This window comes from Melozone crissalis, unplaced genomic scaffold (assembly GCF_028551555.1).
Source record: "Melozone crissalis strain CALT ecotype California unplaced genomic scaffold, PUWL_Pcris_2 ptg000061l_1, whole genome shotgun sequence".
Lineage (NCBI taxonomy): Eukaryota > Metazoa > Chordata > Aves > Passeriformes > Passerellidae > Melozone > Melozone crissalis.
The window spans coordinates 8,750,874-8,777,771 of record NW_026535839.1 but is presented as its reverse complement, the minus strand read 5'-3'; the positions used below and the strand labels follow the sequence as shown (position 1 = coordinate 8,777,771).

Below are 26,898 nucleotides of genomic sequence, written 5' to 3'. Positions count from 1 at the left end.
AGTGCCTTACACAAGGCTGGCTAAGCAGCTGGAGCATTTATGAATTTATTTTTTGCCCTTTACAGTGTTACATATAAAGGGATTTAGACAACAACTATACTAATTTGTATTGGATTATAAAAAATGCAACTAAATTAAAAGCTTGTTGTTTGCCTTTTGATTTTCCTTCCTGTACTTCCTTTTAAAACACATGTCATAGGGCAGTGCTTAGAGAGTGCAAGACAACTCATCAACAATAAGATAGTGAGTGAGAAATAACATCATCATTACTATAATGCTGTTTTATGATTTTCTCATCTTACTGGCTTTTCCAAAAACTTTTGGGTTTAGAAGATGATCCAGTTCCCTCTTCTCCTAACAAAAAAACAAAACAAAACAAAACAATAAAAAAACCCACAAAAAACAAAAAACCCCAGAAAAACAACAAAAAAAATCGGTGGAAATTTTGGTAAGAGAAAGCAAATAGCTTGGAACACACTGTCCAAAACCTGTACTACACTATGCCCAAAAGCACTTTAATTTATAATAGACATTATTATGCTTGTATATGCAGATCTTGATATGGCAGAGGAAATTATTAAACCCAACTATTTGGTCATGAGGCTGGAAAACAAAATTGTGTCCCTAAGTGTACCACAAAATTTAAATGCAAGTTATAAAGGCTCAGCACCCTGTAACTTGGTGACTCCGTTGGAATTACATCCAGAAGGAGAAAGTCAGGTCCTGTCAGTTCCTACATGAGAAAGCCTGAGTGCTCTGCACTGCCATCACTAATTGTTTTGTGTTGGGAAATCCTGAGGTGATAAAACGGCTGTTAGAAAGTTGGCTTGTGAGTAATTAAGTGTAGGTCTAGCTATTAAAACCTGATTTGTTACTCATAGGTTACACTCATCTGTGTTGCCTTCTCTTAAGATAAAGATAAACTCAGTGTTCTTTTCACTAGTCTAGGCCAAAAGTGGCTGTGTAATGAATGGAGAGATGTCAGCTCTATGGTTCACACATATACAGGTGGGAAGAATTACCTTTATCACAACAGATACAGTTACTGTAATAGAGAGCTTCTGTTTCAAACAGTTCCTGTCTCCTTTCATTTATTTCCAGAGGAAATGCTGGAGGATGCATACCCTTCTTTATTGAAAGTTTAAAATACTTATTTTGCTCATAAGCAAAACTTCACTTAAAAAAAATTAATTTCTGTTTCAGAGTGTCTCTGTTTACTATACTCAAGCTTCTCCATAGAGTGGGTGTAACCAGGAGAAGAATTTGGCCCATGATGTGAGCTAAATTTTCAGTGCTTCCACTATTTAGAGCTCCGTTGTGCTAAAAATAGTTTTCCTGTGGTTTTGGCCATGGAGCCACAAATGCAAGTTTTCAGTGCACAGTTATTGTGGATGTTGGGTCCTTCTATTGCTGGATGACACAGCTCATGACTGTGTCAGCAGATGATTATGTTGAGTGAGGTGATTATGAGAGGCTGCATGTCAGATCTCCTCACTGTCCTGGAGTGAGCACATGTCCCACCCAAATGCCAGGGACCACCAAAAGGGACCATGCTGGGAAGGCAGTGCTTGGGCTGGACACTGAAAAACCCTAGGAAAAACTGAGACCGTGCAGGAGATAACATTGAGGAATTCACCCAGAAACTTCCATGTTTGACTAATGATATAGGATATAAAACAAATGGAGGGAATGGAGTAAACCTTTAGGAAAGGAAGACACAATTTTCTTCATGGCTAATTTGAAGCCAGTTTTCATCAAAGCAAAAAGCTCATGGTGTTCACACAGGGTTATGGTACATGTAAGGAGTTCACTGTGATGTCAGGTTCATCCTATTTCTGTACTACATATTCTATCCCAATTCCATGGTCCATCTTCTCAGTTATCCATAGGAAATGGTCTGGTTGTTGCAGACAGCTTTGAGGAGACAAGGGCCAACTTTTTTCTGAGCTTAGTAGCAGGTGTCAGACTCCAGAAAGTGCTCTTGTTGAAAATCACTGATTTAGAAGAATGAGAGCACTGCATGTTTCTGTGCTGCTGATGTGATGGTGAGGCCAAGCTGGGGATGGTCCAGAAAAATAACACCAGAAGAATATTCAAAGGATTCGAGCTGTTTCAAACTATCTTTATTGTTTCCTCTCTGAGAGCACTATAATACTTTGTGTTCATCAGCTGGGACATTTTTTCCATTTCTCTGGGAAGGTTTTCACCCCATTCCAAGAAGAAGATCTGATTTAGGACTACTCTGCCCTGGCTGGACTCTATCCACAGGTGTCAACGAATGGTGGTTCCCACTCTGATGAGGACTTTGTGACGGTTCTCAAGCAAATGCTCTTATTCATACCTTCATACACATCTTACTCTTCCTGCAGTGTCCTTTTTCCTTTCTTTTTAATATGTTTTTCAGGCTTTTTTTCTTGAATTATGCGTTCAGTTTTGCATCCTAAGTGACTCTCAGGTCTGTTGGACTGGATATACCATCCCCAGTATATTCACAATTTTATTCTGTGCAGTGGAGCTGAACTTACAAAACTTTTACATAATTATGTCTTTGTTTCTAACATCTCCATAGATGTCCCATAGCATTATTCAGGTATGTGTCTCAGCCCAGTTCTTCTTTCAGTCTAGGAAGAGAAGTTTGCAGCTTTAAACTCGCTCAGAAGAATACTTTTGGCTTGCCTTCCCTCCCCTGGCCTACAATTTCATGTTAATGTCTTCTATCTGTAGCTTCAGGAAACAAGGCTAATTCTTCTCTCCCTTTCTCTCTGTGAGCTGTCATGCAAGGTACCCAGAAGTGTGGCTGTAACAATAACAGGCTACTTAATTTGAGAATTAGCTCTGGGGATTCAAAGGCTGTGAGCCATGAGTGTAACTTCACAGGAGCCTGCACCTCTGAGGGCCTTGCAGATAAACACTTTAATATCTTTCCTCCAGACACTAAAGGTTATTTCCATTTTCTTACATATGTGATGCAAGGTACACAGCATTTGTATTGTCTTCTTGGGAGGCAGCCTCTCACCACCTCCTGTGCCTGTTCTCAGCCTGCTGTCAATTGTGGGCTTATTTAAGAGAACCAAATGGCCAGAGTGAATGTCACCTCCCTCTCCACTTGCTGAACTCTGCTTAAACACAACACTGTTTTTCTGCCTCAAAAATATACATAAAGGTATGTATAGTATGTTAGCCCCTCCTTAGCCTTTCCCACCCTGAAACTTTTCAAACAGGGATGGCATGTTCCTCTCTTCACTGCCAAAAAAAAAAAAAAAAAAAAATTCCTTTCTCAGCATTTCCCCCTTCCCCCATTTCTTCTCAGCTGACAGCTGTGAGAGTGGAACCTTCTAGAGCTATCCTATCCATTTCCCCCAATTCTGTTTTTAAGATAGATTTGGTTTAAATATCCAAGCCATCTTTCACACTACAGGATTTTTTTTAACATAAAGTGGCTTTGCAAATGCATAATGTGGGTAGAGACACGGCAACAGTTTACATATATTTATTTTTCTTTTTTAAACAACATTCCACCTTCTTCCCCCAGCAATTTAGAAAGTTGATAGAGAATGAAATTGAACAATACAGCCATTTAAGAAATTACAGGAAGGCCAACGTTTTGTAATAAAGCAACTTTTTTTCAAGACTATTTCCTTATAATTCAAACCATCTATTTGATTTTCATACTAATTCACTTCTAACCAAATAAAAATTTCATTAAGAAATATAGGAATAGTATTCCATATCTGGAGAGTAAAATGAAAACAATGGAATTTAAGACAGTTCTGGAACTTCACACTTCTCAACCACTGAAGGCCTGATAGCTGTAGGCAGTTTTCCTGTTGGTTGTTTTGTACTTTGATCGGACTTTGAGGTTATCTCTCACCTACTGTAACTCAGCTTTGTGGGAAGGTGCTTTTCTGCCCTCATTGCCATTAGCCTGTGCACAAAGGAATCAGACATGTACTTGTACTTCAGCTGACTTTACAAGGCGAGACCCAAAGTATAAACATGTGCAGTTGTCTCTGCAGAATCTAACATAATTTAATTATTAAAACATTCAGGTAGTCATTTTTCCTTGGATTAACACAGCTGCATGTCTGTGTGCTGGAAAATCTGGGTTTGACAGTGATAAAATAGGATCGATGGCTCCATGAGTTGTGAAATTCAGGAATTTGTGAAATCACATGATTTCTGGAAAATGTGTTCAGGGTGCTTTGAGTCTCCTTGTTGTCCTTTTATTGAATTTGATATGTTATTAGAGTGGACCCACTGGAATGTGGCACTAACTAGAGATCCAAATGATGGAGACCCTGTATGAATAGGTAGTGGTGAAAGTGATGTTAAATTTCCTGTGGCCTTAAGGGCACACAGACTTGAATCATCAGATAGCAAATGTCACTTGTTTTGTATTTAATCAGTCTCATCAATTATCAAAGAGATAATTTGACTTCAGACATTTGGGGGTTACCCGTTCAACATTAGTCTATGACAAAATGGCATTGAAAAAAAAAGGAAACCTACTTTTCAACCAATTATCATATTCCTTGCTACCACTCCAATAGCCTCTGTATTATGCTTAAAAATCACTGTTTTCTGAGAAGGGTGTGCTACAGACATGTCTCCATTGCCTGTAGTTTTAAATAGAGAATTTTTAGGAAAACTTAATTTTGGAAATCTTAGAGTTCTCCTTGTCTTCCCCACACTCTTGCATGCACACCTTCAGCTTCCCTCATCCCTGGAGCCCTGAAACCTCCACAGAAGGAAGTGCATGGGAGCTTTGTGATGTAGATTCACCCAGCACTATACAAGTGTTTTGTAACTCCTCAACAGAGGAGAACATATTGTTTTCCAGAGACATGATGGTTGGCACATGAACAACACCTAAAATGCCTGCTGCCAATTTGTTGTTTGTTACTTGGTTTATTAATTAAGTTACACAAAAGATTTGGAAAAAAGCCAACAGTTATTGTTTTATTTTTTGTCCCATATTTTGGACTGCCTGGCCAAAGCAGAACAATTGCTGGTGCAGAGATACAGAGGAGTCCCCAAAGGTTAGCTCTGTTCTGGGACTAAATTACACCAAAGCCTTGCTCCTTCACTGCTGCCGTGAACTTTAGTAGAGATATCCTGTTGGGCTATTAATTGACTTCTTAAGAACTTCTGTTTACATCCAAGAGCCATGTAGTTTTGAACCAGAAGAAAATTTCTTCAAAGCTCAAATATACGTCAAATCGAAATTTCAGCTCAGCTCATTTGATATTTTCCCCTATTTCTATGAACTTTACATTGCTTTTTCTTGATTTCTTTTTTCTTTCTGGTAGATGTTTTACCTTTAAGTGACATAAATAAAACACAGGATTTCATGTGGCTTCTTTGTAACTTAATTATATATGTATTTTTATACATTTATAGAATCACTTTCAACTGCATTTGCATGCTTCTATTTTTTTTCCAAAAGGAATCTGATAGCAAGATTCAGTTGGCATGCCAGATACAATTGGCATGCCAGATTTCTAACTGTAGTTACATGTTCTACAACAGACAGACAAATTTATGTACAAGTGATGGGTTTGCCACATATATCTGTTCCTACACAAATTTTTTTGACCATAGGAAGAAACTCTCTGTAGGAATTGCTGTAGTTATCAGATGAGGATTTAGCTTGGTTCAGTAGTATGTCTGAAGCTGGTCATGATCAGCCTGAGGAAAGCAGCCTTTGTGTTGTGAAGTGAGTGAAGTGTGAAATACTTTCCTCTAATTGTGTACATTCCTATTGCCCATATAAAGTTAAATTTTTCAAAGTCATTGGAGTTCAGACTTCAACAATAGTTTGTGGTGAATGGTTCCACCTGGTCCTGAAGAGCAGAGTTGAGTGTGGGTCAGCCTTGCACTCATTGCTCATTCTTCCTTAAAATACCCTCATATCTAATAATTCACTCAGTTAAAAATTACAAGAAACACTTGTGCCTGCAGTATGCTTAACCAAGGTCAGACATTGCTGTGCCACACTGGACGTGTTTTTGGCCCAATAACTCTCTGAATTTTTCTTCGGTGCAGTCCAAAAACAGCTTTGAGGCAGCAGTGCTCACTTCCATGTCACACAATGAGGACAGCAAGTCTGTCCCATAGTGGCATTATACACAGTAGGAAAATCATCATCTGTGCAATCCTTTCTAGTGCCACCCTTAACACCGCTGACACATTTTCTTGAAGCTTCACTGGGTATTTTAGTAATTTACTCAGAGACACAGCCCCCTGAAGGACCTCAGCTGCTCCAAGACATTGTGGCTAACACCCAGAGATGAGGCTGGGGGGACCATCCCACACTTTACAACACCTTAGAGGGAGGTTGTAGCCAGGTAGGAGCTGGGCTGTGCTCCTGGGCAGTGACAAAACAAGAGGACACAGTCTTAAGCTGCACCAAGGGAGGTTCAGGTTGGGCATCAGGAGGAATTTCTTCTCAGAAACGGTGCTCAGACATTGCAGGGGGCTGCCCAGGGAGGTGGAACTTCTGTTCCTGAAGTGTTTCAGGACAGACTGAGCATGTCCCTCAGTGCCGTGATCTGGTTGGCACGGCGGTGTTGGTCAGAGGTTGGGCTCGGTGACCTCCAGCTCTTTTCCAGCCCAGGCGAGCCAGTGGCTCTGTGAGAACAGCCCCGGTGCCTAGGGCAGCAGCGCACGGCACTGCGAGAGAGCGCCGGCCCTCGGCCCCAGCAGCGCCCGCCATCGCAGCGGGACCTTCGGGGCCTTTTGTACCGCTCCGTTACGCGGCACGTTACTTTCTGTTCACCGAACCCCGCACACTTATTCACTGATTCATTATTTACATTTATTTCGCTCCTTTTCACAGCGCGGAGCCAATTCCCCACAGGGCCCCTTCCCACACGCACCCGGGCCGGGCCCGGCCCTTTTCCCGCTTCCTCCCGCCGCCGCCGTGGCGCGCGCGCGGCCCCGCCCCGCGCACATCCGGGTCCCGGCGCTGGCCCCGCCGGCCCCGCCGCCGCTCCCGTCCCGCCGCCTCCCCCGGCAAAGTTTCGCTGCAGCAGCAGCAGCAGCGGCGGCCGCGGCCCAGCCGGTGCCTCACGGACACCCGCCCCGGGGAGGCCGCCTGCTCCGCGCCGGGTGGGTCGGGGCGGCGGGATGGTTGGGGCGGGGAGGTTGCGGGCCGCGGGGTCGCGGCGCTGCGAGTCGGGTTCCGGGCGGCCGTGGGGGAGCGGGGGGAGACGGGGCCGAGGCCTCGGGCGGGCTCGCGGTGACACCGGGGGTTACAGCGGGGCGGGAGGGCACGGGGAGCGGCCTGCGGGGGAAGGAGCAGCCCCGGGGGGGAGAGGAGAGCGCGGGGCCGCCCGCGGGGCTGCTCGGACACGCGTGGTGCCGGTACGGGAGCGGGCACCGCCGGGCTCGGCACAGGCTCGAGAGGGTTGTGTCTTATTTTTATTGTTTGGGTTTTTACGGGTTTTTTGAGGAGAATTCGAGGACTCTCTTAACTGGAGTCAGGCCTGAGCGAGCGAGGGGAGAGCAACAAACACGTTTGCAGGCGGTGGTGAAGAGGCGGGAGGCGATGTGCGGGCACACACACACACACAGCGATCACAAACTCACACACACAGCGATCACAAACTCACGCTTGTCCACCTTGGCCTTCCTCTCGTGTAGCCCTGACAGCTGCCTGACAACAGATGCACGGCTTCGGTGATTTAGAATGGCAATTTTTGTCTTCTGCGGGTTGTAAATTTAATAGAGGAAATATGCTCTTGCGGTTAAAAGCACAAGACTGGAAATCAAATGATCTGTGCTTTGTTCCAGTTGTGGGGTTTCTAATGTGACCTTAAGGTGATTGAGTGATATTTCGCAGGAAAGTGAGATAGGGAAGAACTGATTCAGCAGTAGTGTTGAATGTATTATTGAATAAGTTCAATAATAGTTGTTGAGTCTGTTGGTAGAGTAGGTAGGGATTTAGAAATTCCATGCAGTGAATCACTTGGGCTCACTGCTGTAACAAAACCTCCAAGGAATAACTGTCAGAATTTGCATCAGCAAAGTTTTGTCTGTCACGGGAAATTAGATTGTCAGTGTATGATGGGTTTAGATGAAATCTCATGCTGTTTTCATTCCTTCGTTAATTTCAGATAATTAGCCTTCCATGGGTGGCTTTAAAAAGAATGGAAACTGAAATGAGCGTAGTTCATTGCGTGTGTCAGTTACAGAAGTTCTGCTCAAAATATCTTCCTGGTATTCTGAGGAATCACAGTTTGACTGGAGTAAAGAAAAAGGTGCAAACACTTGCAGGCATGTGCCTGTGCTCATCAAAACCTGTAATGCTTTATGAAGTTGGCAGCTAGTGGTAGTGGAAGTTAATAGAAGCAGCAAATAACTTAATTGAAGATGTTTCATAATTAGTGTGTTGTAACTTTTGAGAGTGCCCTGTCTGTGTTGGATTTAATGTCTTAATCCCTACCGTTTGATAGTGGTTTACTCTTACCTCTGATATTATAATTTTGTTCACTTGGCCTTGAAATTGCTGCTAAGTGACTAATGCCACTTATTTCTGCAAAATAAAACCCCAATAAACCATGTGCTTATTGGGATACCTACCTTTTTCAAACCTTTGTTTTCCTTTCAAATGTGGAGGTCATACATTTGAGATAGGAATTTTCTCTTTTTCTGGAGAGGACTTTCCAGGTGGAAGCCCAGATGGACAATCATGATGGGGCTGACAAATGGAAAAGAAGGAAGAGAGGTTTCCTCATTTCTTTCTATTGGTGACAAAAGATCACAACAGGGTGTGCTGCTGTGTACAGTTGTGGTGGGTGGTTTTTTTGGGTTTTTTTTGAGGTTTGTAGTTTTAACCTCTAATGGAACTTGAAGGAACAACTGTAATTGTTACCCTGTACTATTTTGTACTTGTTGGAAGTCAGATTTTTAATCTTGCACCTGGAATCAGTGATCTGTGCAGAGTTTTTATGATCACAGAATATTATTTGAGCTGGGAAAAAATGTCTCCCAAGATGGAATGCTCATGTTCAATTAAGGAACTTTTTAGGCTTATTTGAAAGTTCTTTACAAATTATATTGTGATCTTTAATGCTTTGGAGGACATATTTAATTGCAGAAAACTGTCCTCTATTTTCTTTATAGGTGTCTAAGGAAAGTGCTAGGGACTCTTTTATTGCTCTTGGCTGAATTACATACCTGCAGAAATACTCCTGTGGCAATTCTGTGCAATCCTGTGTCTTCCCTTCCTTCCAGTTAAGGCCTTGCTGGTTATACTCATGTTTGTTTGGGTTTTTTTAATTAAAATACAAGTTTCTTCGAATGTCTCTGTTAAATTTGGTGGAATGGATTTTATTTTAATCTGTTAATGTTTCTTTAAAGATCTTCACTGATTTTTTTTTAATAACAGGTAAGCAGCTCGTGTTCAAAATGAGAAGATTTATTCTTGTGTAAGCTGGGTGCACTTGAGATATCTTCACGGCTAACGATAAGCAGCTCATTAAAAGCAAGCTGAGCAGTAATTTAACACTTCTGCCGTTATCATTAGTCACAGTGCAAGTTCCTGCCCTGTTTTCTGGAAGGCTTTTTAGCCGTGTTCCTGTGACCACGTAGAGGAGTTTGGCTGGCACTGGGGCGCGCTTGACCAGCGTGGGTTGGCGCGGTGCAGGGCGCTGCCTGCCAAGTCCCTATCCCCACTGACCTACCACCAAGCTTGTGCTGCCAGCACTGTCATCCTTGACAGAGGATCTTTGTCAGAGTCCCTGCTACTGATACACCAGCTATGAAGTAGTGTCTCTGAATTCTGGGTCAGTGCATGTCACAAACTGACAAATTTAGAATACTTTGCCATTCATTCATTCTGAGCGAGGGGAAAAAAACAAACTTGCTGAATTACTATTGTCAGTGTTCCCTCCAATCCTGTAGCTTTTGTAAACTTGTCACAGGCTTAATGCAATTCAGTTGGAATGAAGTGTATACACACACACACACATATACATCTTTATTTTTTGTCTTCTTTTAAAGCTTTTTGGCTGGCCCATTTTCCAGGTTATACTTTGTGTTGCCAACTCATAGTATTTAGAATCCTGGTCTCTAATGAAGGTCTTGCACATGAGCATTTACATTTTTAGAAGGCTTTGTCCAGCTTGTTAATTTTTTAGCATACTTTAGGGTTTGTGAAAAGCACAAGATGCCCTTTATTTTCCCATTTTTGTTTCCAAGTGTAGTACTGAGGTCATTCCTAATCACCCACTTGCTTGTCCATGTCCAACCTACCAATGGAGGCATAGGCCTTTGTTTTCATGTAGTGAAATGTAGCAGTGCTTTTCTCTGGAATTTTAATTAAGAAATTGATTGTAAGTTGTAGTTATCTGCTTTGGTTAGAGTAGATCTTAAATAACCTTAAAAACAGGAGGCAGTTTCAGGGCTGTCTGCTGTTGATGGTGGCATTTTCCAGCATAATGCTTCTGCTGGAAAATGCCACTTAGCTGAAACAGAAAAGTGAGAAGATGTACAGTTGTGATAAAACACTTAAGGAAGACAGGTTTTGGTTCTAAGATGGAAATTATAGTTTTCAGTATTTCTACATAAGCTAATTGCTCAGTAATTAGAGCAGCTGCAGAGACCAGGGCCATGGGAGCATTGGATTTTTTTTGTTGTAAATGTGGATGCTTAGAGAAATAGACCATTTTAGGCATAGCAAGTTTTGGTGTTTTCTCTCTCCCTCTCCCTTCCCCTGTATCAGAGTTAAACTCAAGTTTTGCTATAATGCAGAACAATCAAAACTGTTCTTTGATTATAATTTTTCTGAGCTTTTACTGGCATCAGATGGAAGTGAGGATGCTTTGGAAATGCAGTGGAGCTCTCTTGGCCTGGACCTCTTTTGAGGTATAAATCATTATCACTGGTACTATTTTTTGACAATAGTTTTTGAGGAAACTTTAAGAAGAAGCAGAAGCATCACTTTGCTATCTGAGTTAAATCTTCCTTGTACATTGTATTACTTGCTGCTTGTGCTTGGCCTCAGAGTTTGTTAGGTTTTTTATAAGAGAGTGCTGGTTAAATACTTCTCAGCTGACAGAGCTAAATGCTTCAGCTTTTTTTTTAAGCTATGTTAGATGGTGTACAGATGTGGAAATTAAAAGCAAAAGTATTGTGTGAGACAGCCCTGTCAGCAATTGTCAGTAGATTTTTCTGTTTGCAGGGCAGTCACAGTTAGTAAAAGTTTTGAAGATACCAGATAGTTCTTTTCTCTTCTTGTTTACATATATTATCAGTTAGATTATATTGCCTTACAAGGCATGCTTGAAGCAAGAAATCAAGTGCTAGGGTAGAAGCCCTTATCGTAGAATTTGGTCAGCTGGATGCCAGTTCTCATGAAAATACCACAAGTTCCTTTTTGATATAATTTATAAAAGCTCTTTCATCTTTTACTTAAACTTATGGGGACAAGAGGCAAAAGAAGTTTTTTCATTGGTGGTATTCCTTGTGGCTGAGATGTTGCACAGGGTAATTGAGGAGAAATCTTTTCTGTGGAGAGGCTTTGGCAATGGTTTGAAAGACACAAGCCCTTCAAGTTCATTGAACAAGTTTTTAACCACAGTGTCATCTTAGGATTTGTTCTGTGCTTGATGTGTAGAGAAACTGTGGAGTTAACATTTCTCCTGTGTTTGTTTTCGAGAAAAGACTCTAATATGTGCCATTGCATGGGACTGTGTGCTGGGCTACAATGTAAGCTTGGGAAAATGATAGTAAAACTCAAGCACAATCCTGCACAGTTCCTGTCAGGAAATTTATAAGGAAAGAAGGATTTTAATAAAACCAAGTGAGATGATGTGTGAGGTTGTAGTTTTAAAGAAAGTATTGATCTGTGTATATAGCATAACACACTATAATATACCACTGCAGTTGAGTTTCTGAGCCTTCTGTATGAATATGTATGTTAATGTGTGTATGGAGTCAAAATACTTGAGCATTTCTGAGTTTGAAGGGCAATAAAGTTGAGCACAAGGGCTGACTGCAGAACAGCTTTAACTGCAGATCTGCAGCAGCTCTAATGAACTCCCAGTTGTGCTGCTGCTTATAAGTGGTGCTTTGTTTATTGTATGAAGTTGAGCCTCAAAACAGCTTCTAATCATCAGCAGTGAAGTTCCTTGTTTCACATTGGGTATGATGCTGCAGGAGGCTTCCTGAATTTGCAAACAAGTAAATGAGTGGGAAGAGAAGAGTCCTTGTACATTTGAGCACAGCCTTAGTACCGGCTGTAGGAAGGGATGAGGGTCGTTGATTTTACCCATTTTAAAATGGTTTTACCCATTTTATTCTTGTGCATGTGAAAGCATCATTCACTGCCCTGCTGTTTGGGATGATGGTTTGCTTGGTTAATGGTACTTCAAACCTAGATTTTGCAGCTGGGAAATTAGTTTGGAATCAATTGGAGAATACATTACATACAAAATGCATCTCATGAAAATAGGTTCACCATATTTAATGTTATTTTCTGTTCTGCAGTGACTCTTGCTCAGGTCCTTTTAGCCAGAAGGAGATTCCTTGGTATGGCATCAAATGGACCTACTGAACTTGCCAGTTTGATGGAGTAGGCTAAGGAAATTTCACAAGAATTGATGAAGTGAAGTCAAGTTGCTCAGTATTTGTGAAGGTGATAGAGTTCTCCCATCTGCAGAAATGAAATATAGGTTCTGTTGTTGGCGAATTTGTTTATATCTGGCTGGATGAAGTATTAAGGAGGGGGTTCAAACAATGGACCTGTTCACCCAACTAGTTTCCTTCCATTTGCTGTAGTCATTACAAGAACTTTTAAATATAAATAATGCATGCCCCAAAGTCTAATTTTGATGCAACGATTACTTCCTTTTATACTTGCCCTTTAAAAGCCCCCTCATGCTGCTCCATGTAATTCATTACACTCCTCCTAAAAGAGTGTTTGTAGCTTTTTTAATGTAACAGTGTGGTTTTCAGTTGATATTCTCTTGTAATTCAGCTGAAAAGTTATTTAATAAAAGAAGGTAATGCATAATAGGCCCTCTGCCTCTTAAGGAAATTTAAGCAAGCTTTTTTCCCCATGAAAGTTGTTACCAGCTGTGTCTAGAGGTGCAGCAGTAAGAGTAATTTATGCACCACTGAATGAAAATGTGACTTTTTAAAGCATTTGTTTCTGTATTCAAAGCTCAGTGATGCTCTGTGGTACTGCAATCACAGCTCATAACTTGGGCTTTTAAGCCTCAGAAGAAATTGATTGTAAGTACAGATGATCAGGGGAAGCTGTTCCTGGCAGATGTCAGGATTACTTAGGAACCTTTCATGAGTTAGATGCTGAAATTACAGCAAATGCAAGTAAATGTTCTAAATGTGGTTTATGCCACACATTCAGAAATCTAAAAACCCTGCATGAATTGCAATTTCTACATGGAAATGTTTGGTTTCTGCTTAAATACCTGAACCTACAGCTTTGTGGCCCTAAATAGCTCATGAAGCCAGCTCATGATTCATGAACCTTTTTAACTCTGCCTTGTTTTCTTAAGAAAGGCAAAAGCTGTAAACCTTCAGTGTTTTGCCATCCAAAATGAGCTTTGGGCAGGTGTGCAATGGGATAAATTCAGTGACGTTTTTTACTTCTCAAGGCCTATTAGTATTTTGTTGCATTTCCTTTCTTGCCCTTGATTTTCTTGAACAGGTTCAAATACACTTCTATTGGAGAGTGTTTAAAGCCTCATAAGTGGCCAGAATGGAGTTACAGTGAATGATATTAAGGACTTCAACAGTCTCATTTTTCAGTGGTTAGAGTTACAAGCATGGATGTGGAAACTTGTTTTGAAGAAGTTGAAGCAGTTTTGATCAAATCTGTTGTGATGCTTCTGAAATACTTGTTGTACCAGGCTTTGCTTTTGTTATGGGCCTCAAATGTAAAGTTTTTAGAGTTAATTATGTTACTTACTGTGAGCAGATTATTTCTAAAATGATAGTTTTTAGGACAGTCATTTATCATAATTCCCTTGCCGCTTGCTCTTCAAATACTAATTACTGCAAAGTATCGTCTTAGTGAAGCTGTTCCAACTTCCTTTCCTTTTAGTGAAGTTGTTTATTCCATGAGTGTACTTGTGGGTAAATGATGTTAGAATTGTATAAAACAAATAAAGTATCTTTCATAGTCCATCCATTATGTTCAAAATAATAAAAAACAAAATGAAATTTTACATGATCATAGCATAGAATTGTAGATCTTTAAATTTGGTTTCTTAATACAGATGTGGCTCCTGTAATGGGATAGATCAGGGGATGTTTGTTAAGATCTCCTTTGAGCTCAACTTAACTAGAGGAGTTTTCAGTGCATCTTCTGCCTTGATGATGTGTAAGATTCTTTGAAAGCATAGCTGAAAGCAAAAATAGAACATTTTAATTGTCTCTGGTCTGAGATTCTAGGTGGGTTCATTTCCTTTTCTAGGGGTGTGAGCAGTTGCTGATCTTGCAGCTATTGAATGTATGCAAGGCTTGAAAGTAAGTTAGTTGCAACCATAAACAGCTTTTACTTTTTGAAACAGTAAACTTTTATCCTCAGTAAAAGAAAAAATTCAGTCTGAGTTCCTGGCCAAGTTTATTTCCCTTTATGTATTTCCTGTTACTTTGAAGGGTGCAAAGATTCTCATGTGGAACAGTCCAAGGGATCTAAATTAGTCTGAAAGTGCAGACATGGTGATATTTCTGAAGAAAACAGGTGATACGTAATTATTTGAGTTTTTTCCTTTAGTTTTTTCTCAGTACCTTCTTCTAGGGAGTTACTGAAGCAGTGGGAGACTTCTATTCTCTCTTCTTTTTTTTCCATTTTGTTTTTTTATGAGAGCTGTAGGAAGAAAGACCTCCAAACAGTTTTACTGTTTGTTTTGCTTTTCCGATTTTTTTCCATATTACTGAAACAAAGTTGAGTAATCAAAGAAGTACCAATGGGATTAAGCTATTACATGAAATAAATGGATTTTTTTCCTGTAAAGAAACACCAGGTGTCCTTGGGTTGTTCCCTGCTTTCCTCACCCTCTAACTCCATAATAGAAAATATGGGATGGTTACACTTGGGACATGAATGGCTTGCCTAGGGATGTTTGCTGTAGCTTTGGCTGCTGGTGCTTAGCACATGGTTTTGTTACATAGAAGGATCTGTCCAAGTGCCTGAGTGAGCCTGTAAATGTGCCGACACTTAAAAAGCCTTATCAGATGACTTTTAGTTTATCAAAGATGGGAGGAAAAAAGATCTTCGTGATTAAAGGTAGCAGTCTAAGAGAACCAGCACAGAGATATTTAACATTTTGCTCCCCCCACCCTCTTTTTCTCTTATGTGCAGATTTGGTGGCTTGGGCTGGGGTAGGTGTTCTAATTCACCGTGGTTTATCAAAAGTGGAGAGACAATGTTGTTTGGCAGTCTCTGTAGCAAGAGAGGAAGCATCTTTTGTTATTGACATCCTTTCTCTTAGCTCTGCTCTTGCTTTTTGCCAGCTGCTCATTGTCTATACTTGCTTATTTAGTATTCACAAGGGATTTTACAAGTTCTTATCAGTTCGTTGCCACAGCACATCATTTCCTCTTGTCATCGGTACTCCTTCAATTGCTGGGGGGAGGATTTGCATTAGGGCTGGTGAGTGGTAAAACACCATTCATGAGCCAGTTGTTCTGCTCTTCTCCTGTCCGAGGCACTTTGTAGTAAAGGTCACATTTCTAATGCTTACTCCACCATGTCTTTTCCCCCCTTCTTTTTTCTGGGGAGAAGAAAACATTTTTTTTTTGCCAAGGCTAAAAATATCCAGCTCTTCAAATACTCTTCTTAAAAGATATAAGGAAGTGCAGCATAAAATTAGCTACAGCTAAAAAAAGGTTGACCACCTCTCTGGGTGGCTGGAGAAGGTTTGGTTTGTGCTTTTTATTGGGTTTTCTTTTAATTGTGCTTTGTTTTCTTTGTCTGCAGTTTCTTTCTAATTTCTTTTCATATTCTCAGAAACATGGGATAACTAATTAGAGCTCAAGAAAAAGCAGATGCTTTAGGGTTTTTTTTCCTTTTTGGAAATAAAGATCCGTTTGAGAAGCTGAGTATTTCCATGCAGTATTGGCCTTGGAACTGGTGGTTCCAGCCTGCCTCTTCCCTGTTCATAGCAAATTTAGTCTTTTAACACAGCACCATGACAGGGATATATTGCTATTTTTAAAGCATATTCTTCAAGCTTATCTTCTGAGAGAAAATTATCAATTTAAGGAGTGTTAATGGGAACTGTGCTGTCCCCACTGACCATCATCCCTTGATGGTCCCTTTTCTCACTAATCAGCAGTGCAAGCTTTGGGAGCTGATCACTTTTTTCAAGTGTACATAGTACTGCTGGGATTTTGTTTTGAATCAAAGGTGCAATGCTAGGGTTGAAACAGGAACTCTTCTCATATATGCCTTTTGTTTTATTTATCACAGCCTTTACTTGTTTACTAATTCCTTGTTCAATTATCTTTTTACTAGAACTAAATTGGAGGAATCCATCATCGTTTTTGATGTGAAGGCTTCATCACTGACATCTCTATGTTCATTTGTCATCCTCCAGGAAATAACACGGCTCATCAGCTGCAATAAGTACTTTGGGTGTACACTGACATTTATTTGGAAAAAACCAAATTAATTAACAAAAAACCCAACAGACAAAACCCGACAAACTTTTTGAAGACTTGTGTCAAATGACGTCAATGGCCAGTTTGTTCTCCTTTACTAGCCCAGCTGTAAAGCGTCTGTTGGGCTGGAAACAAGGAGATGAAGAGGAAAAATGGGCAGAAAAAGCTGTTGATGCTTTGGTAAAAAAGCTGAAAAAGAAAAAAGGTGCTATGGAAGAACTGGAGAAAGCCTTGAGCAGCCCAGGGCAGCCCAGCAAGTGTGTTACTATCCCCCGCTCCTTGGATGGACGGCTGCAGGTGTCTCACAGGAAGGGCCTTCCCCACGTCATCTACTGCCGTGTGTGGCGCTGGCCGGATCTGCAGAGCCACCACGAGCTGAAGCCCTTGGATATTTGTGAATTTCCTTTTGGATCCAAGCAAAAGGAAGTCTGCATCAATCCATACCACTACAAGAGGGTGGAGAGCCCAGGTATGTTTGAAAGTTACTGTCCGAAAAACTGAACAGAATCTTTAGTAACCACTTAACTATTCACTCCATCCTCCTCCTCCTCTGGTGCTGTACAACCAATTGAAAGTGGTGTATGAGGCAGTTTGGGAGAGGAATGTTCAAAGTGCACATTACTGGTGGGGTTTTGGGGAGGTGTGTGGTCCATTCTGTACTAATGGTCCAAACTGTTTTCTTTGGGATTGATCACCTTTTACTCACAGACTTCTTAAAGTTAGTAGCAAACTTCTCCTTTGTTGTGAAATAGAAAGCAGTGATGTGTTCTTTCAGATTCACTTTCATTGAGAAACTTGTTTCAAAATCTCAGTCCTTGCAACTGGAGAAACTTGTTTCAAAATCTCAGTCCTTAAAAGGTGGCTGCCTTTCGGGAGCTTGCTATTTAATCAATGTGTGACATGAACTGAGGAGATGAAAAATAAAATTAATAAAATTTTAGGGTGGTAGAGTTCCCCACCTGACTTCCAGTTAGGAGACAGCAGAGATGAATAGAAGCAGGAGATGTGATCAGTTAGAGGAAGGTGTGTGTCAGATGTGTGTCAGGTAAGGAGCCTGCTCTTAAAATGTGCTGTGGGAAAGGTGAGGAGGATTGGGATTGCAGTGGGAGAGATGAAGAATGTTGCTCTGGACAGTGTGGTGAGGAGTTGCTTCCCTTGCTCCCCAGAGTGGTTGTAACTCTACTGCATTGACTGTAGTGCTCAAGTGCACTGCTGTAACACTGGAATTCCAGACTCCAGCAGTGCTGAAGTTAAAAGATATGGCAGTGCAGATTTTGTTTCTCATCAGTGGAAAGGACAATATGTAACTCTATAGTTTGTAGTAATAGAGACTGTATTCTCATTTTCTCTGATTTGCTAACGTGTGCAGATGTAAGTTTTGCACTTCTGCATCAGTGTTTCAGTATGTGCCACATGTAGCCTGGTTCGGTTTATTATTTTTTTTAAAAAGGTCATCTTTGAGTTGTGTGAAATGTGTGTGTTTTTTTGTGATTCTTGCAAGAGTAAAGTTTGAATCTTTCATTAAGAATGATGTAAAAAATAAAGGAGAGAGGATGGGGCAAAGGCATGCCAGATTCATCCCCTTCTCCTCTTTCCACCCCAGCTAGAGTTGAAATTATCACGATGAGCAGAATATTTGTATCTCTTACCTTATATCTCAGGTTTTAACCTAAATGCATTTGGGATTTGTTTGTTTTTTGCAGTTCTACCTCCAGTGTTAGTGCCTAGACATAGTGAATTCAACCCCCAGCACAGTCTGCTGGTTCAGTTCAGGAACCTGAGCCACAACGAGCCGCACATGCCTCACAACGCGACGTTTCCGGACTCCTTCCAGCAGCCCAACAGCACTCCATTCTCCATCTCACCAAACAGCCCCTACCCCCCTTCTCCAGCCAGCAGCACTTACCCGAGCTCCCCAGCCAGCTCTGGGCCATCCAGTCCCTTTCAGCTGCCAGGTGAGTGCAGCCTGAATGGCAGTTCAGTAAAAATCACTGAAATGTCACATGTTGTTGTGACCCGCGACCTCAGGAATTCGTGGTGTTTGCCATAAATGGCTTTTTCTTTTGTATTTTATGGGATTTATTTCCTAGTTTTGTCATTGGTCAGAGTTAATTGTTACAGTCTTGTTTTTCCAACTGCTTTTTGTCATGGATGTAATACTGGTGAGGTTTTTTTTGCACAGCTTCACTACAGATTAACTAATCCATATTTTAGAAGAAGAATTAGCAATGAAAAGAAAGCAAATACAGGATGCTGAACAGGAAGTTTACTGATGTCTTTCACTGAATAAAAACATGTAAAACATGGTGTTTAACTGGAAAAAAGTACCATTTTTGTTGGGAACAAGTTGGATTAAACTGAATCTGTTTAACTGAGTTGAAAAATACAGAAAAAACAATTGATAGGGACCAAGGAAAGAAATCTTACTGATTCTGTCTGATTATTGGTGTGGTTTATACAGCCAGGAATTTAGTAAAGACTTTATTTTTCCACTAGCTCAGTGGCCTAATCATTGTAGTCTGGTTGTTCAGTTCCCCAGAAGTGTCCCAGCCAGAGAATACCTGTGTTGGCCAAGTACTGGCATCACTGGGGTGGATGCATTTATGGGGCACAGTGGGGTGTTGCCACACTGAGTGCTGTGCTGATGGAAGAAAACAGATCCACACCTCTGTAATGAACTCAGCCTGCAGGAGCAGCAAATCCCCCAAATTCTTCTAGGCCTTTGTTACACTAAGCAAATTGTTATTTCTTCTACTGCTTTGTTTTCGAACACTGAGAAGAGAGTAGGCAAGAAAGTTCATGTTTGTGTGACAAAAAAGGGGAAGCAGAGTCATCAAACCCAAGTGCAGTAGTGCAGGTATTAAAAAAAGAAAGAAAAAAGAGCATCTCTTATTTTTTTCAAGTTTCCAATCTTGTTATTGGTTCCATAGGTAAAATTTCAGCTATTGAAGGAGTTTACTGTAAAGACAGATGGCTGTGTTCAGATTTCTTTGAAAATGAGGCCAAATTTTTTAACATTTTGTTTGGGAATATTTTTGTATGTTTACAACTGTAGAATGTATAAATAAATACTCTAAATTGTTGAAGTTTATTCTTATTTTTTTCATGTTTGTAGCTGATACTCCACCTCCTGCATATATGCCCCCTGATGAACAAATGGGGCAGGATAATTCACAGTCTATGGACACAAGCAATACAATGATCCCTCAGATCATGCCAAATATATCTACCAGAGGTAAGTTGTATAGTCTGGTGTAAAATTACTTAGTTTAGTGTCTTGCAACTCATGACCAAACTGAATGAATAACTTCAGATGGGCCAGTAAATCTTGCTGGTAGGTGGAAGCAGCCTCCTAGGCAAACTGGGGCTGTAGGAGACATAATTGAGAAATAAACTTAAATTGCTTCTTTTTATTTTCATCTTTTCCTTTCAAAGTTTCAGGTGCATAATATTGCTTACAGTGAGTTGAATTTTTGTTCATTTCTTTTCTGCTACGTTTGCCTGTTGCTAGAATAACATTTGCACAAAGGCTTTGAAAATTGAGTCCCAAAATACCAGTTATGACAGATTTTTAAAAAGTGAACAGAAGAGTTATGTTTTACCTGCTATCACATAGTCTGTTCTGTGTGTGTACATGTAAGGTTGTTTTTGTTTAATATCAGGCTTAAAATTGGAAAAAACAGTAAAATCAGCAGGCCAGCTAAAATGCACAAAGGTCAAAATCTTTAAGGTTATAATCAGGACACTTCTTGCCCATCATAATTGTTTACTCAGATTTTACTTAGCTTGGTGTTTTGGAAGGTCTGCTTGACAGTTGTAGCTTTAGTGTTTTAACTCTTCCCTAAACTGTTCCTTCCATTTGTTTTTCAGATGTTCAGCCCGTTGCCTATGAAGAACCCAAACACTGGTGTTCCATTGTGTATTATGAGTTAAATAACCGTGTTGGGGAGGCTTTCCATGCATCTTCCACAAGTGTCTTAGTAGATGGCTTTACAGATCCCTCCAATAACAAGAACAGGTTCTGCTTAGGTTTGCTCTCCAACGTTAATCGCAACTCAACGATCGAGAACACTCGGCGGCACATTGGCAAAGGTAAAGCTGGGTTTGTCTTATGGCAGAGGTAAAGCTGGGTTTGTCTTATGAACCAAGTCCTTGGTTTTATTTCTCTACACTGCAGCAGTGGTAGTTCTCAGATGAGAATGCTAGAGGTAATCTGAGATGTGATACATTATCTGCCTCTCCAGTATCAGAAAACAACTTAGGCATGGTTTGATTCTAATTAGTCAGGAATTGCATGCATTTTTCTTTGTCATTAATTAAAAAGACTTAATATTACCCCTACCTTAACAAAATAGATTGCCATTGGGGCTTGCTTGTTAGGGTAAATGTAGTAGTCTGTGTTTCAGCACCAAGAAACATAACAGGATATGCCCTGATACTCCACATTATATCTAATTCTTAAATTCTGCATACACCTTTGCAGTATGTCAGAGATTTTTTTGTTTGTTGTTGTAAGGTATTACCTTCTGTCTACAGTATGTTCAAATATCTTGGTGAGTTGGCAGCAGGACTTTGAAGTGCTAATGCAAAACTGCAAGGGCTCATTTGTCTGAGTGAATCCATGGGGCGTGGATGTGTGTGGGAGGGATTCCTGGAGACAGCAGGTTTTGCAAGATCTTCTAGTTTTCCTCTGCTGTTTTGGCTGATAGTACATAGAGATGCACTGTTTTCATCTTTGATGGAATGTGCCTGGATTATCTTAAATTGTAGAACACTTTTTCTGAACATAATTTTTTATTTTTGTGATTAACTCAGTCCTTAGAAGAGAGCCCTGTTTCTCTTGCACATGTTTAGAAGCCTTTCTACCACCTAAGAGCATTTGGTAAAGTTGGTCTTGAGTTTTGATTGATGAAAGTTCACCCTTTCCCATAACAATCTTTTAATTAGAAATAACTATAAATATGACAAAATTTTGCAGATAATTTGGAGACCAGAAGTTCTGTTTGTGTCTGTTGGAAATTTGGCACTGTGATGCAGTTGTCCAAAAAATTTATAAATAAAATAATATTATAAGGGAGAGCAAGTGATTTGTGGGGCGTGGGTGGTTTGTGAGGCTCTTTTGTTTTGGCTCACCCCTTTTAGTGGTATTGGCAGAGAAATCTTGTGCATCTGCCTAAGGTCAGAAGTGTAACCAGGACCCATCATCATATTGTAGAATAGTAATGAGCTTTAAAATGGCTGCATCTCTAATAGCAATTATTGAACTTAAGCTTTCCTTTATGGTGACTCTTCTGACAACAATTAAGGTTATTTAGAGATAAAATACTGTTTATTTAAGGCTTTTGCTTGAAAGGTCTTGAGGTTCTGCCTCCTTAGAGCCACCCAATCCTGTGTGCTAAGGTTTTTTACTGTAGCTGGCAAGTGGTGTTGACTGTCTTTTTAAATAAATAGGGTTGTGTTGTGGAAATGCAGTCTTGCCCACCCCAGATTCTGTGACAGCTGCTTGCAGTTGTTGAAGCCAACAGTTCCTCTGCAGCCTCCATCCTACCTTAGTCCCCAGTGGCTCTAGCACTGCTCACAACAGTGGCTGCTGTCTGAAAGATTAGCTTGCATCTGTTGACTTGCTGCAGCCTGGCGCATCACGGGATGGTCCTTAGTGCATTCTCAGAGTATTGCAGGGATGACTTAAACAGAGCTGTATGCCAAGCATGGAAAACTGGGATAGGGAAGGGAAGGCAGGGGTCTCAGTGAAGCAGCAGGGAGCACCTGAGTTTGGGTGCTGAAGGGATGGGCAGCTTTTGTATATTAATTTTTAGTCAATAATAATATTGTATAGACTTGAAAACATGTGCATAGCTGAACACAGGCAGATATGATAGATCTGGGGTCTTTGTTGATGTTAAGGTCTGTAAACCCTGATGGTAATTAAGTGAAGCAGCTAGTTGGACTTACCTGTCCTTCAGCTTGATAAAATGTACTGAAAATCAGAGCAGACTGTGGATATTCTTTGTCATTCATGTCCCATCACTGACCCTTCTCCCAGAACCTATTTCTGTTCTATTTGGCATAGGTAAAAGCTGCCAGATGTATAAAACTGGGGTTTTAATTCTAAATTAATATAAATAGAAAAATAGCTTGAAATAACAGTTGAAATGTGGCAGTAATTTTTTCATTCTATTCTGTAATTGATCAGAGAAGGACATCTAGTGGCTGGTGTATCATGAACCTGCTGTGTTGAAGTGAGACAGTGTGTTATAATGCAAGCAAAAGCTTTCCTGAAAACCTCCTCAGGCAGAAATTTATTCTTTTTTTCCCCCCAATAAAATAGAATTTAAGATAACCACCTCAAAATCAGAGACAACAAAGTAATTTGAAATGTTCTTATCTTTGTTTTCAAGGAGTTCATCTCTACTATGTTGGTGGAGAAGTCTATGCTGAGTGTTTAAGTGATAGCAGCATATTTGTACAGAGCAGGAACTGCAACTACCACCATGGCTTTCATCCAACAACTGTATGCAAGATTCCCAGTGGATGCAGCCTGAAGATTTTTAACAATCAGGAGTTTGCTCAGCTTTTAGCTCAGTCTGTCAATCATGGATTTGAAGCAGTCTATGAGCTCACCAAAATGTGCACCATTCGAATGAGTTTTGTAAAGGTAAATTATTCTGAGAGTATTTAAGTTTATTGTGGGTTTGGGTATTTAGCAATAATTCCATTAGCACTGTAGCAAAGCTGTTCTGGCCTGATGGGGTTCTTTTCCATTATAAGTATATTTAAAGTGATTAACTGAGGGAGAAGGAAATCAATGCAAGAAAGGAAAAGCACAGATTCTATATTGAATGTTGGCTGTGTATTCAGTTACTTTAGTATTCAGGACAGGAATTTATTCATTATGGTTGCTGTAATTTTGTTAAAGGAGATTTAAGTTCATGGTCTAAATTTAAAGGAGTAAAGTGAATAACAAGTCCACTAAAAGAATGGGAGTAGAAAGGAGCAAAATTATTGAAGAAAATTTTCAGCTTCTTCAAATTGATTGTTAGTTTAAAAAAATCCCTGGATATGGAAAAAAGACACGATTTGAGTTCCTGAATTCAAGGTGTGCTGTTACTGTCACAGGAGTGTTTCCTGAGCATTATTTAATCAAGATGTTGTCTGTCTCAGGTTTAGTGTGGAGTCCAAACTTGGGCTTTCCAGGTGTTTTTTTGCATCTTGTCCAAAGGATGTCTCATTGGTTTTGTCAGTTATGACAAATACTGCTCAGTTTGAGAGTGTGGAGGAGAGGGAGCAGGAGGTTGAAAGAGAAGAGAGATGTGGCCATGGCCAGGAGTCATCCTCAGGAGCTGCTCAGGAGGTGTAGCATGCAAGACTTGATTCAGGATTCCAGGTGCAGCTTCCCTCCTGCTCCTTCCCAGCCTCAGGTTTGTTCCTTTAGATCAGTGTGACTAGACTGGGAATTACCTTCAGATAAGTATCTTGAGATCATGATTTCCTGTTTCTTGTTGGTATTTTAAAAGACAAGCATGTCCTCAAATTGCTCAGTACCCTTTTGTTCATTTTCCAGGGCTGGGGAGCTGAATATCACCGGCAGGATGTCACGAGCACCCCGTGCTGGATAGAAATTCATCTTCATGGGCCCCTCCAGTGGCTGGATAAAGTACTTACACAAATGGGTTCGCCTCTTAATCCCATCTCATCTGTTTCATAGTGCTGCAATTCCACCTTCAGCCTTATTTTTAGTGAACTTATTCTAATTCTAGAGAAACTTCCAGTGGATACTGTGAGCTATATGGAGAATGGATCTTATGATTTAACTTTTTTTTTTTTTTTTTAGATCCCTTTGTGACCAATTCCATTGTGTATAGCTAATCAGTTTTACATTTCAAATTGTTCTTGTGATGCTTAAGTGACAGTTGAGCCCTAAGGGAAAAAATAGTCTATTGAAAAATTCAGAACACTTTTCCCCTTCTTCCCCTTAAAACTTAAACAGACAAATGTCTTAACTGGAAAACCTTTTTGTCCTGTAGGGACAAGAATTAATGAAGACTGACTTCAGAACATAAATACATATCATAATTTGGGATTTTTTAATGTGTTTTAATGAAACTGTTTGAACATGTGCAGCTCCAGCTTGCAAGCTGTATTTTTAGCTTAGTGTTTTAACATCTTAAGGTTGACATCTCTCATAAGCAAAATTAGACTTTATTATGGCTAATTTGCCTCAGATTGAACAATGTGATTTTTTTTTTAATGTACACATGAAATATACTTTTTACAAATATTGGAGTGGTGTACAAACACTTGTATTGTATTTTCTATTGGAAAATGCTGTCATAAACACATTGTATATTAATGCAGAATAGCAGTTCTTAGCCTTTTCCCACTTTGGTTTTGTAATATCTCTTTTAACCACCATTTAAAGTAGTAATTGATCCAAGGTAAACATCCTGCACGGTTCTGGAGTAGTGATTCTTGTTTTGCTTTGATTTACACTCATGCCGTTTGGATTTGGTTGCCAAGGCTATTTCTTTTTAGGTACCTTTCTCTATTTTAACATAAACACTACTATTTGTAAATGGCAGTGCTTACTACTTTTTGGAAGGAATAAGTTTTTTGTTTTCTTTTTGGTGTTCTAGCTGTTTATTTTACCTGTCTGGAATTGATCTGTGTTAGGCCTTTTTAGTCTCTCAGTAGACATTATGCAGTATTAGTGATTACACTGTATTTAATTCACTTTCAAGTATGAGTTTGGGTTTCTTTGAAGACTGTGAGTGGCTTAGCAAATGAGTAACTGAATGCAGAAGCTTTTACTTCCAGATCATGTAATTTAATTCAGACCTCTTGGTAATGACCAAAAGTAATCACTTCTTTGTAGCCTGCATAAAACTGTGCTCTTGATCCTGTCCCTGATGGCAGGGCTTCAATCAGAAGACTTGTAGCTGTGGTTGGCATCTTTATGGGATTGAAGGACTGTGTTAATATGACAATGGAATTTCTCTCTCACATCTAAAGAATCACAGAACGTTGAGGGTTGGAAGGGACCTTAAAGATCTCCCAGTCCCAACCCCCCTCTCCATGGGCAGGGACGCCTCCCACCAGACCAGGCTGCTCCAGCCTTTCTCCAACCTGGCTTTGAACACTGCCAGGGTTGGGGGCATTCACAGCCTCTCTGTGCAGCCTGTGCCAGTGCCTTACCAGCCTCACAGTAAAGAATTTCTTCTGTATGTCTAAGCTAAATTTGCCCTCTTTCAGTTTGGACCTGTTACTCCTTGTCCTGTCACTACAGTTGTAGACAAAGAGTCCCTCTCCAGCTGCCCTGTAGCCCCTTCAGATGCTGGAAGGTTCCCATGAGGTCTCCACTCAACCTTTCTTCTCCAGGCTGAACAGCCTCAACTTTTTCAGCCTCTCTCTTCAGGGGAAGGTGCTCTAGTCCTTTTACCAGAATTGTGACCTCAGGACTTGCTCCAGGAGTTCCACGTCCTTCTTACACTGGGGGCCCAGAGCTGTGCTCAGCACTGCAGGTGGGGTCTGACAAGGGCAGAGCAGAGGGGGCAGTGCCCTCCCTCCCCCTGCTGCCCACCTTCCTTGGCATGCAGCCCAGGATTCTGGTGGTTTTCTGGGCTGTGAGTGCTCAGTGCCAGCTCATGGTGAGCTTTACAGCAGCCATCACCCCCCAGTCATTCTCTGCAGGGCTGCTCTCTGTCCAACCTGTAGCTGTGTCTGGGATTGCTGGATCCAGGTGTAGGACCTTGCACTTGGCTTGGTTGAACTTAATGATGTTTGCATTTGGCAAAGTAGAGAATTTAAACACTGTATTGAATACTAAAATCAATTACATAGCATATGCATATTTCTGTCCTTTATATAATAAAAAAGAGGCTGAGAGAAACATGTTAAGATAATTAGAAGTGAATTATATACAAAATTTTGCATGCAGAAAGACCTTATTATATTTTTTAAACTCACCTTGCTTTTTCTCTTTCCTGAACACCTTTTCAGAAAAGGGTTCAGTGTTTGGGGGAGAGGCTGAAAACTATTATGCAAATACCTATTAAAAATGTGTTGCAGTTAATTACTGCAATCCTGAGAAAATTATTTTTTAAACAAATTCCTGTGTCTTCTGTTGAATGACAGTTTCTCCTCAAATGTGGAAATTGTGCATCATATGGTACCTAAGTAACAAATGATCTTAGAAGATAAAAATTGTTTACGTGTCATTAAAATGTTTTTTATGAATTGCCTTAAAGGAATAAACTGTAACACTTC

General features: G+C 40.4%; 1 protein-coding gene across 2 annotated transcripts; it reads left to right on the top strand.

Moving 5' to 3' along the window:
- Positions 1 to 7,042: 7,042 nt before the first annotated feature.
- On the top strand, positions 7,043 to 26,103 carry SMAD5 (SMAD family member 5). Of its 2 annotated transcripts, none has more exons than XM_054288180.1 (7): positions 7,043 to 7,110; positions 16,490 to 17,104; positions 18,339 to 18,590; positions 19,751 to 19,870; positions 20,506 to 20,727; positions 23,034 to 23,290; positions 24,197 to 26,103. In XM_054288180.1, exons 2-7 carry the CDS (start codon positions 16,702 to 16,704, stop codon positions 24,338 to 24,340), a joined length of 1,398 nt encoding a protein of 465 aa, XP_054144155.1. In that variant the 5' UTR covers positions 7,043 to 7,110; positions 16,490 to 16,701; the 3' UTR covers positions 24,341 to 26,103. The 2 variants fall into 2 exon arrangements, with proteins under 2 accessions (XP_054144155.1, XP_054144156.1); XM_054288181.1 differs by having other exon boundaries at positions 7,072 to 7,110; positions 16,572 to 17,104.
- The last annotated feature ends 795 nt before the right edge of the window (positions 26,104 to 26,898 follow it).